This window comes from Ursus americanus, chromosome 8 (genome assembly GCF_024610735.1).
Source record: "Ursus americanus isolate L20-20 chromosome 8, mUrsAme1.1.p, whole genome shotgun sequence".
Classification (NCBI taxonomy): Eukaryota; Metazoa; Chordata; class Mammalia; order Carnivora; family Ursidae; genus Ursus; species Ursus americanus.
This window is the reverse complement of record NC_142134.1, coordinates 23,285,463-23,297,016: the sequence shown is the minus strand read 5'-3', so window position 1 is coordinate 23,297,016 and position 11,554 is coordinate 23,285,463. Positions and strand designations below refer to the sequence as shown.

Below are 11,554 nucleotides of genomic sequence, written 5' to 3'. Positions count from 1 at the left end.
CCTCTACTTATTTAAGTGAGCTCTCTTTTTTTGTAGCAAGTCTTTCTCTGACTATAACACTTTATGTAAATTAACACAGTACGTATCTTTACATTTTATAAAAAGCTTTGGGCTTACTTCATTCATTGCAAATTAAATTTTCTATACTGATTCCACAGTTGATGCATCATTGATCCAGATTCATGCTGATACGCTTTGGTGAGAAGAAGCATAAGAGCGGAAGCTGAAGTTGATAAGAGAGTGCTAATTCAAGGGGAAATGAAAATTTCTCCCATCTCTGAGGCACTTTCAAACTCTATATACTTTTTGGTTCTAAACAAGATGTTAGGAGACAGAGGGTCACGGGTCTTCATTGTCTGCTTTCCCACCTACTTTTTTGTCTTGTACCCACAAGGGAAATATTTCTCAGCTCTACACCTTCCTAAAAATGACAGCAGGTTCAGGACTGCCTGTCTGCCAGGGGACTCCCATGAGAACCCATGGCCAGTTTTTCTCTGTCTTTTCCACGTCCACAATCATTTTAAGATTGAATCACTCCAGAGGCACAAAAGCCAGACCTATTGCAGCTCAGTTGTTACTAAATGCTTGTAAGATAAGAGAGAAAAACAGCAAAATTAAATGCTAATGGATTAGAATGAGTAAACGTTCCAGATTCACACTGATGGTAAAAGTCACAGCTCCTATTATATCATCACTCGAAATCTTTAAAATCTTTAAATCTTTAAAAAATAAAGACACCAAAAGGTCTTCTTCCATGGATCAAGGAATGAGATCATTTCGTCGCTTCCTACTTCTTGCTCACGATTAGAGAAATATTATTATCCTCATCAACATCATCATCATCGGTTTTGATTTATTTGAATAGCCTGCTGGAGTAGACCTCTGGGAGCATTTACATATCCAATTACTACAGGATGATTATTCATAGCCTTAAAACTGCCTCACATGTAAAAATGCCTGACCTAGCTGAAAGTTCTTAATAATAATACTTTACACTTGTATGGTGCTCTTAATGTTCCAAAAGATTTTCATATCCATTTTCTTAATTTGAGACTGAAAACAACCCAGGTTGGTAAATAAACCCCAAGTATTATTACCCCTTTTTTACAGATGAGGACTTAGAAGATCTATGAATGACTTATTCGAAGCCAGTCAACCAGTTAGTCTTAGAACTTAGACTGCATACGAGGTGTTACTTCCTGGGCTCAGTGAGATAACGGTCTCTCTTTCCTTGCTTTGTGGAGGCCGGTATCTTTGGAGTGCAGTGAAAATAATCTCAAGGTCATGAGTTTGCTTCTGAGAAGGTAGAAGATGTTCTTTGTCATTGCTGCTCTAGCGTCTTTAAAAAGCTGTGGTGCCGGGGCATGAGGAGCCAGGACACATCAAGAGGCTTGAGTTCACTGCTGTCGATTCCTTGTTGTGTTGTCTCAGAAAGGATACCCCGAAAGCAAGCTGGCTTCAGGAGAAATCTTCGCATTCTGCTGAATTTTCCCTCATAGAGACTATATTTGGTAATTACTACCTCATGGAGTCTTTCTTTTTCTTCAAAGGTACTAATAGACTGCATGTTTGTATCCCCCCAAATTCATGGGCATGAGAGTGAAGGTGGACCATTGAAACAAAGAAAACATTTGCTAGGGGTTCATGAGAAAATAGATTCTTGTTTTTCTTACGTAGCTCTGGATTAACCCTTTGTAGATTGGACAAAAAAAAAAAAAAGCATGTAGCTCTGAGAACTGCTGGCTGTTATTTTATATTGAAGAGCTGGATCCAAGCGGAAGTGAAACTAATGCAGTGGAAGGCAGCATTGGTCAGGATAGGCTAAGTTACGCTGAAGGAACAACCCCCAGGCCTGTGTTGCTTAACAAAATCAGGTGTATTCCTCACACTAGCTGTCCAGCGAGTGTTGATGGGAGCCTCTGTTCCAAACAGTTCTTTAAGGATTTGGGTTTACCTTATGATGCTGCCATCACAGGTTTCAGGCTTTGGTGAAACCAGGGAAGGGAATATTGCTATAGTTGTTTTGGCTCCAAAGTGACACAGCCCGTTGTCCGAAGCAGTGCTGTCCAACAGAGAGATGATGTGAGCCACGTGTGACTCACATGACCAACTTTATTCTTGTTGTTATTACCAAATTTGGAGATTATGCTTGTTTGCTAAGATTTCTTTGTTTGTTATATGTTTTTCTGTTGTTAGGGTATAATTCACCCACAGTAAAATTTACTTTTTTTAGGGTACAGTTCTATGAGTGTCAACAAACACAGATAGTCATGTAATTATCGTTTCAAGCCAGTTTAAAACACTTCCATCTCTCCCCAGATTTACCCAGTGCCCGTTGTAGTCAATCCCTCCTCCTACCCTCGGCCCCTGGCAAGTACTGATCTATTTCTGACCCCATGGTTTTGCCTTTCAGCAATGTCACATAAATAGAGTATGCAGCTTTGGGGTTTGGTTCTTTGCATTTAGCGTAATGCATTTGAGATTCAGCCATGCTGTGCTGTGTATCAGTAGTTGGTTCTTTTTTTGTTGCTGAAAAATATTCCATTGTATGGATATACTACAGTTTGTTTACCCATTTCTCAGTTGAGGGACATTTAGGTTGTTTCCCAAATGTTTTTGGTGACTAATAAAGCTAATATAAACCATTTTTCTGTGAACATAGTTTTTCATTTCTCATGGGGAAACATTTACCAGTGGGATGGTGCAGTCATACGGTAACTTTATGTTTAATTTTTTAAAAAAAGATTTTATTTATTTACTTGAGAGAGAGAGAGCAAGCACGAGTGAGGAGAGAGGCAGAGGGAGAAGCAGATGCCCCACTGAGCAGCGAGCCCAACACAGGGCTCAATCCCAGGACTCTGGGATCAAGACCTGAACCAAAGGCAGACACAACCTACTGAGCCACCCAGGTGCCTCCATGTTTAATTTTATAAGAAACTGTCAAGCTGTTTTCAAAAGTGTCTGAACAATTTTGCATTAACACCAGCAATATATATATATATGAGAGTTCCAGTTGCTGCACATCATTGCCAGTGCTTAATTTTATCAGCTTTTTAGGATCTATTTTAAAATATTTCTCCCTTCCTTTCCCTTCCCTTCCCTCCCCTCCCCTCCCCTCCCCTCTCCTCCCCTCCCCTCCCCTTCCCTCCTCCCTCCCTCCTTCCCTCCCTCTCTTTCTTTCTGTTTCCCTGTTTCCTTCCTTCCTTCCTTCCTTCCTTCCTTCCTTCCTTCCTTCCTTCCTTCCTTCCTTCCTTCCTTCCTTCCTTCCATTCTCATAGACGGGTAGTAGGTGTAAGTAAACCCAATTTTCTAGTAAACATATTTTGAAAAGTAGAAAGCAACAGGTAAAGTTAGTTTTAATAATATATTTAACAGATGTATTCAAAATATTATCATTTCAACATATAATTAATATAAAAATTAATGAGATGGTTTCCATTCTTTGTGTGTGTGTATTAAGTCTGAAATCTGATGTATAGAGCTCAGTCACCACATGTGCATAGCGGCTGCTGTATTGGATAGTGCAGGTCTAGATGTAGTTACCAGCCTTACTTAACTGTGAGCGGGCTGAGAAAATATGGTATCCGTGTATCCAGGAAATGTGGACGAGCACTAGTAATGTCTGTCACAAACACAGAGTGGAGAGAAAGAAAGAATTCAGGTCCTTTATAACATCATTAAAGTACCAAATTGAGCCCAATCTGAAGATCTTCTAAGGAAAACCTTTGTTTCTAGTTACGATAGACAGTGAATGCCATGTATGGTTTAAGGCAGTTTGAATTAGCTGATTCTGTTATTTGAAAGTTCATCCAACATGATTTTGCACTGCACAATTAAATGTGCATTTAGTATAGAAGAATGAGAAAATATAGGCAGGCTAAAAAGAGAAATTAAAAGTCACCCGCAATCTCAGAAAATATTTCAGTGTACAATTGGCCTTTGAACAACATGGGGGTTAGTGGCACTGACCTCCTGCATAGTTAAGAATCCACATATAACTTTTGATTCCCCAAAAACTTAACTAATGGCCTACCTTTGACTTTGAAGTCATACTGGTCACATAAACAGTCGGTTAAGACATATTTTTTGTATGTTATATGTATTATATACTGTATTCTTACCACAAAGTAAGCTGGAAAAAAGAATATGTTATTAAGAAAATATTAAGGAAGACAAAATACATTTATAGTGCTGGACTGTATTTATATAAAAAATTTCATGTATAAGTGGACCCACATAGTCCAAACCTCTGCTGTTCAAGGGTCAACTGTATGTCTTTTGAGATGTGTGTGTATGGATATGTGTGTATAAATGTATTAAAGTACATGTGTATAAGAAAAATCACAGAAATATTATATTATTATCATATAACCTATGTTTTCCACCCAATAATATTTAGAAAATATCTTTCCATGTCAATAAACGTATGTTTTAACTATCATTTTTAATCTCTATGTAATATTCCTCTTTACGGAAAAGTCACAATCTACTTACCACATTCTGTATTATAAGCCATTCAGAACATTTCATTGTTTAAGTTGGGACAAGGGCAGAGGTGGTATGTGTTTTGAAATAGCTTTTTTTTTTCTTTTTCAGAGAGAGAAAGCATACACACCAGTGAGTCCAAGCCAGTGTGAGTGCAGGGGAGGGGTAGAGGCAGAGGGAGAATGAGAATCCCAAGCAGGTTCCAGGCTCATCAGGGAGCCCCTAGTGGAGCTTCATCTCACAACCCTGAGATCATGACCTGAGCCAAAATCAAGAGTCCAATGCTTAACTGACTGAGCCACCCAGACACCCCTTGAAATAGCTTCTTATCTGAAACGAAAGCAAAGAACATTTGGAAATCCTCTTTCCTTTCTTTGCACCTCTTCTTTTTATACCTGGCCTCCTCTCAGTTATTTCAGTAGGAAAAAAAAATACAAGAAGGAATATATAGCTCAGCAAGGTGACTAGATAATTAGTAAAACAAAAGAAATTAGTTTCCTGTAAAGTTTTCAGTAATTTTTTCTAATTGCCATGACTACATTGTACTTATCACCAGTATTGATTAGATAGACAAGTTATTCAAGGTATTCTAGGTGTAATTAAAAGATAATTAGTGATACAGAGAACAATATATTAAGTTAAAAAAATCTAGAAGTATGCAATAGTAAAGTGTAGGATGAATCAGATCCCGTCCTATAGGACTTTTACTTATAAAAGAAAAGCTAGTGTAGTCTCTGTGAGAAAGAACTTGATTAAAGGTGCTGAAATGACCTGTTTCCCTCTTTTGGCTGCTGGGGCCATTTGGCATTTTCAATGACCTCTGATGCTTGGCTTTCTGCTGTGTTGTTATGACAGGCACAGGGCTGATATTAAAAATATTTGACAACAGTGATGCAGGGCCACTGACCAAGGACAAAAGACCCCAGCCTACCACAGCGGCTATGAGTGAACCAGTATATAAGGTCTGCTGGATGTCCCAAATGGAGAAGATAAAACAAGGAAACAAACAATGACAACAAAAAACTTGGGGTTTTTGTTTATTCCAGGAAAAAAAAAATCCTAGATATGAATCCATTTTGGGGGAGGTTTGGTCTTCCATATCCTTCTAGTGATACTGCTGGGGAAACTACCATTTCTCACAAAAATAAATGGTAAATAGCCACTCCCTTCTCTAAAGCAATACCTAAATTCACAGAAAAAGGATTAATATACTGAATATATGAAGAACTCTTACAACTCTGCACAGAATCAAAAACCCCACTAACTCCACTAATATAAAGAGGTCATTCAAGCACACACTGAGAAATACAATAAATATCAGAAAAATTATTTTACTTTACTAATGAGCAAAGAAATGCCGATTTAAAAAAATACCTATATTTCACTTGGCTAACATCTGTTAAGTGGCTACCATGTGTCAGATGTGGTGCTAAGCAATTTTATCTTATTTTATGCAAATAAAAGTCCTGTAAGGACTTTTAGTGTAATGGACTTTTATTATAATGTCCGTCTCATAGGCAAGGAATCTGAGGTTCAGGGAGGGTAATATGCCTGAGGTGACACAGTTAATAAGTAGTGTTAAGCAGAATGCCATTTGCCTTTTGAGATTTACAAAGATTAAATGATAGGTATCAAAATGAAAAATATGCATCCCTTTGACCCAGCACTTTCACCTCCAAAATTTATCCCAGGGCAATAACTGAGTAAGTGCACAAAGGACTTTTATAAGGACATTTAGTGCTGTATTATTTATAACAGCAAAAAACTGGGAACAAGGTAAATATTCTTGAACAGAGGATTGGCTAAATATATAAAGACCTATTCATATAATATAAACCCAGGCAGCTCTTCAAAAGAATGAGATAGATCAATATGATTTGGCTTAGAAAGTTGTGGCCTAGCTATACTGTTCAGTGGGAGAAAAAAAAAAGATACAAAATAGCATGTAAACTGTGACTGTATTTTTGTCAAAATAATTATGTTAACCGAGAAAAATGTTTGAATGTGTTTGCTGTGGTTATTATGGAGGGGTTAGATGATAGCAGAGCCCATCAGTGTATCTACTTCTGTATTATTTGATTATTCTTTTTGGTATAACTATTTGAAGCAGAAAAAAAAAAAGCAACAAATATTGTCTTGTGCTGAAACTGACAAACCAGAACAAAACAGTAACTGCAGGATCACACCCCCGGGGCAGGTACAAAGAGGGGGCACGCATAGGAGAAAGATATGATAGAAGGCTCCATGCATAGGGTGGGTTTGCACAGAAAGAAGACAGTGAGAAGCAGAGGAAAGGGGGCAGAAGGGAACAAGGGAAAGGAGAGTAAAGACAAGTTGAACAGTTGCAACAGTCAGCAAAGCCCTAGTGTTACTAGGGAAGGTTCAACCTGGGGCTTTGCTGAGACGCAGGATGGTGTAGCTAAGGATAGTTAAAATAGTTAAGAGCACGGTCTCTGGAGCCGAGCAGTTCTGTTAGCACTCACTAAATATCCATGTTCCGCTGTGGGTCCAACCTCTTTTGCCTTTAGGTTGGGGCCATATGACTCATTCTTGCCACTGGATTGTGAGAGGAAGGGCTAAGGCCTTTAGGGATTGTAATACCTCCTTTATCGCTTTCTTGCCCCTATGTAGAGGCTGCATGCAGATGTGTTCCATCATGCCACAGCAACAAGAAGTAGTCACCTATGCCCAGGGGCCAGGATGTGATTGAGAAATAAACTTTTGTGGTCTTAAGACACTGCAGTTTGGGAGGTTGCTTGTTTTTGCAGCTAGCATTGCTTGCTCTAATATGCTTTGCCATTTATTAGCTGTCTGACTTTAGACATGTTACTTAACTCTCTGAACATCAGTATTTCTCCTGTAATTGGAAATAATAATGGTACCTATCTCCTAGGGTTATTGGAGGATTAAATGGGAAAGTATACAGTGTTAGGCTATTATGGTTATATTACATGTGTTGGCTATTATTTTTGTTTTTGCCATCATTTACAGGAGGAATTGATAAATCAGTTCCCCAAACGGGGCAGCACCAAGGTCAGGGAAATGTCACTAGGTGACAGTAGGGTCAATCCAAGGAAATATTGTGGGACATATTAAGAGAAGTTGTGGAATCTCGACGTGTAAGTGAAGAGGACTGACGATCAGACCCAACTATCTCTGGCTAGTGAGATGACAACTCCTTGTCAGGGGAAGCACTGGTTGTTGGAATGAGGTTAAGTTACAGAGAGAAGCTAGTTATCATTAGTTGCATCTCCATAAAAATGCCTACTAAATTTCCATCATAATGAAATAGGTTATGCTAATATAATTATTTTCCTGGGGTGCCTGGGTGGTTCAATTGGTTAAGTGGTTAAGTGTCTGCCTTCAGCTGAGGTCCTGATCCTAGGGTTCTGGGGTCCAGCTGCTTCCAGCTCCCTGCTCAGCGGGGAGTCTGCTTCTCCCTTTCCCTTTGCCTGCCACTCCCCCTGCTTGTGCTCTCTTTCTTTCTCTCAGTCAAATAAATAAATAAAATCTATAAAAAAATTATTTTCCTGACATCTCAATTTAAGTGGCCATGGAAGGTGCTACTATTACTTACTGATTGGTTGACCCTTTCAACCATTTGATCATCTTGGGGTGGGGACTCTGGGGATATTCACCTTCTAGCTAATCAGGGCTGAGGGGGGATGAAGTGTATGGGCCTGTGTGCAGGGTTGGTGGTGGAGCCGGGGGGGGGGTGTTATATATAAATACTGCATATGATAAATTTGGGGTAACTTGGAAATGCTGTTCTCCCCCCACTTCCCCTCCTTCCTTCATTTCCTTTCCTTTTTAAAAAGTAGCACATTTGGATTTAGCACAAGTATAACAGATGTCTTACTGAAACTTCTTTGAGTGCCATGATTGTATGGTTTTTAAAATAAAATCAAATAGATTCTTGAGAGAACAAATTGTCTAAGTTACTTATTCCCAGTCAGTGGTGGGTACAAAATTTCTATAAGGAGTGAATTAGGAGGGGTAACCTGGTTGCCAGACTGTGTTGGAAGCTGAGTTTTCATAGCACTTTATGGGATTGAGAAAATGTCAACTTTCTAAATAAAAAAGGAGAAGGGATCTTTTTCTGGGGAGGGTAGGTTAAGATGCCCAAGTGCACTTGATGTGGCCACTGCTTTTAGGCACTTACTATTTTACTCCGTAGGTTCTTTCAACAAACGTTTAATGAGCAGCTACTACTATGTTTCAGATCCAGAGGTGATAGACTGTTCCTGAGACCATCACAACTCAGGAGAGACTGAGGGTGAGTTGTACAACCCCTGGTTCCTCTAACTACTCAAAAATCAGTGCCAGGCTGTTAGGGGCTCCCATTTTGCTCTGGCTAAATAGTGATACATACAACTTACTGAGTTATAATGAAAAGTGATTTGTTCCAAGTAGCAAGTGAGAGCATTTGAGCGTTCGCCCACTTTTAGGGTGGTTGTAAAGACTGGAAACAAGTGGGACCCACTCCGTTTCACTGCTCAGCGTTTGCTGCTTGCAAACTCCCCTTCCTTAGGCTCACCCATCTCTGGTCAACTAAGGGAACCAGGACGTCTCTTCTCTGGGTCAGTCAGAACCCAGCCAGCATGTCTCTGATGTAACCCTTCTCATCTTACAGCTCTTTTTATTTGATCATATAAAAACTGCTGTCGTCACTCGGTCCTGCCCAGAATCAAGGCCTCCACCCTTCAAATGCGCGCCCCAGTCTGCCTTGCCAAGACATTTACTTCCCAGTCACTGGCATTTGGGGGCGCAGCTGGCCACCGCGCCGAGACCGCGTAGTGTTCCACTGACAGCCTCTCTCTAGGAGAGGTAAAGGTGCATTCGCGGTGGGAGGCCCCGCCTAGGACAGACAAGCCAAGATCCTTCCAGGCTGCTGGTAAAACCCGCGGTGGGACGACAGGAGGGTCCCAGAGCGAGCAAGATAGATCAGGTCTGCCCCACGCACTTAGTCCAGCAGGAGCGGCGGGGTTTGGGGGTGGAGGATAGCGTTAGGGTCTTTGAATGTGGATATAACTCCTCTCGGATCCCTCCCGAAGCGAGAGGTGAGGACCCGGCTCGTGGGCTCTCAGCAGTGCCTGAGTGAGCAAGGACCACGCCATCACACCCCTCCCACCTCCCCACCCCCCGCCTCTCTGGTGTGACCACTTTTGATCCCGCCCCAGACAAAGGCAATATGAACTCCAGCAGAACGAATAAGGGGATCAGGTTGCTCTCCCGGCCTCCCCTCACTACCCCCTCCTTGAGTCTCCCCTTCCCCACGTGACTCTCTGGAATCTTTGCCAAAGCTCCAAGTCTCTGGGTCCATTTTCACACCGAGCAAAGGAGACAGGAAGGAGGCGAGGGAGGCAGAGGAAGGCGGAGCCTGTGTCCTTTAAACGCTGGGATCCAGAGGGGTCCTTATTTTGTGCGTATCCGAGCTCTCTCGTCCGAGTGGCATTGAGTTCGGAATCCTTTCCAGTCTCTCTAGCTCTTTCCTCCGTGCATTTAAAATTATGGCTCCTCCTGCACTCGCGTAATCACATCTCAACCCTGCAGACCAGCTCTGGGTGTACGGGTGCGGAGGTGCCGGTCGGCGTGGACCAAGCCGCGCCCCCACAGCCGTCCTCACCCAGGAGAGGGGCGGAGGCGAGAAAGTAGCAGCAGCGCCCCCGCGCGCCGCCACCCCAGTTCTTTCAGCGGAAGCTTTCGAACAGGCTGCTGCAGGGAGCGCAGCCCGAGGCGGCGCCGTGCGGCTGCAGCGCCGCCGAGTCCCGGGAGCTGCCCGCAGCGCTGCACAAAGTTTCCTGCGAGCGGCCGCCGGGGGCTGAGGTCCGCGGAGCCGGGCAGCCGAGCCAAGGTGTGGGTGGGTCTTTCTGGGCTCCTGGCGACCCCCTCTGCCGACGCAGCGCCGACGTAGTGTCAAGTGAACTTTAAAAAGCTGTTCCAGACCAACCTGAGCCGGGATCTCCGCGGTCGGAGACCCTGGAGCGGAGGTGTCCAGTCTGAGGGAAATGCTGGGAGGTCGGATCAGCAGGTGACGGGAACTTTCCCGCGAGTCTACCGCGGAGAACTGCGCGCTGCCTTCTCTTTTATTCTCCCAAGCTCAGCCCTCGTTGGCGACCTGCTTCGCTGGAGAGCTGCGCGCTTTCCGCCCCGGCAGTGAGTGAATTGAATCCCCCGCCCGGCCCGGAGCCTCGGAGCTGCTGAAGAGTGTCACTCGGGGCCGGTCCAGCGCTGCATTTCCCCCGAGGCAACCGCCCGTCAACCCCCGCTCTGCGTGCGCGCCGGCCCGGGGAGCCGGAGCCAGTGTTTGGGGCGAGAGCTGGTTCTTGGATGCTGAAGGCTGGGCTCTTCCAGTGTGGGTGTCGAAGCGGCAATGGGTGCCTTCAAAGTGTGGTTCGGGGTGGCCCTAGCATTGGCGGGATTTGCAGCATTGCCTCATCATTCGGAAGGTGAGAGAGCGGTGCCTTTTTTTCCCCCTGGTGTGTGTGTGTATGTGTGTGAGAGAGAGAGAGAGCGAGAGAGATCGAGATCGTGCTGTTTAAAAAGCCAAGCGTGTTTATGGTATTGTGGGTCGAGTGGAAGTTTTTTGGGGGGTTGGTGGGTGGGTGGGAGTGGAGCTGGAGTGGGCGTTTTCTGAGATTCCTACTCCTGATTGTTATGCATTCCGATCGCAAGCTTGTCTCCCGCCTCCCTCTCTGCCCTAAGTGCCTTTGGGTGGGTGGGTGGCCAATTGAGGTGGCATCTCTGAGATTGTATTCTCTTTTTTCCCACTTCCCCGCTGCCCCCAACGGAAAGCAACTACGTGAAGCGTAGGCGAGGAGCGAACAATTGCTCTTACCTGGGTAAAAATACCTCCGCTCCTATGAAACATAAAATCTGGGACCTTAAAACCCTCGCCACTCTCCCTCCCTCCTCGCCCCAGTAAGTCTCCCTGTAAAGTCCAGTAAAGATTTTATAATTAGATGGTTAGAGCGCGTTCTGGACATAGAGAATTCAAATGCACTGAGAGGAACCTCTGCAGTACGGAGAGGCACGAGCCTGCCTGCTTCCTTAGAAAAAAAGTGATTAA

The 11,554-nt window shown here is 43.5% G+C and overlaps 1 protein-coding gene across 2 annotated transcripts in view; it reads left to right on the top strand.

Annotated features, from left to right (window-relative positions):
- Positions 1 to 9,670: 9,670 nt before the first annotated feature.
- The window catches only part of FRAS1 (Fraser extracellular matrix complex subunit 1), a 413,106-nt gene continuing 411,222 nt past the window's right edge, over positions 9,671 to 11,554 (top strand). For both annotated transcript variants that reach the window (XM_045790212.2, XM_045790198.2), the window contains exon 1: positions 9,671 to 10,934. In XM_045790212.2, coding sequence (XP_045646168.2) covers positions 10,859 to 10,934 — 76 coding nt within the window. In that variant the 5' untranslated portion in view covers positions 9,671 to 10,858. The remainder of the gene's footprint in view (positions 10,935 to 11,554) is intronic.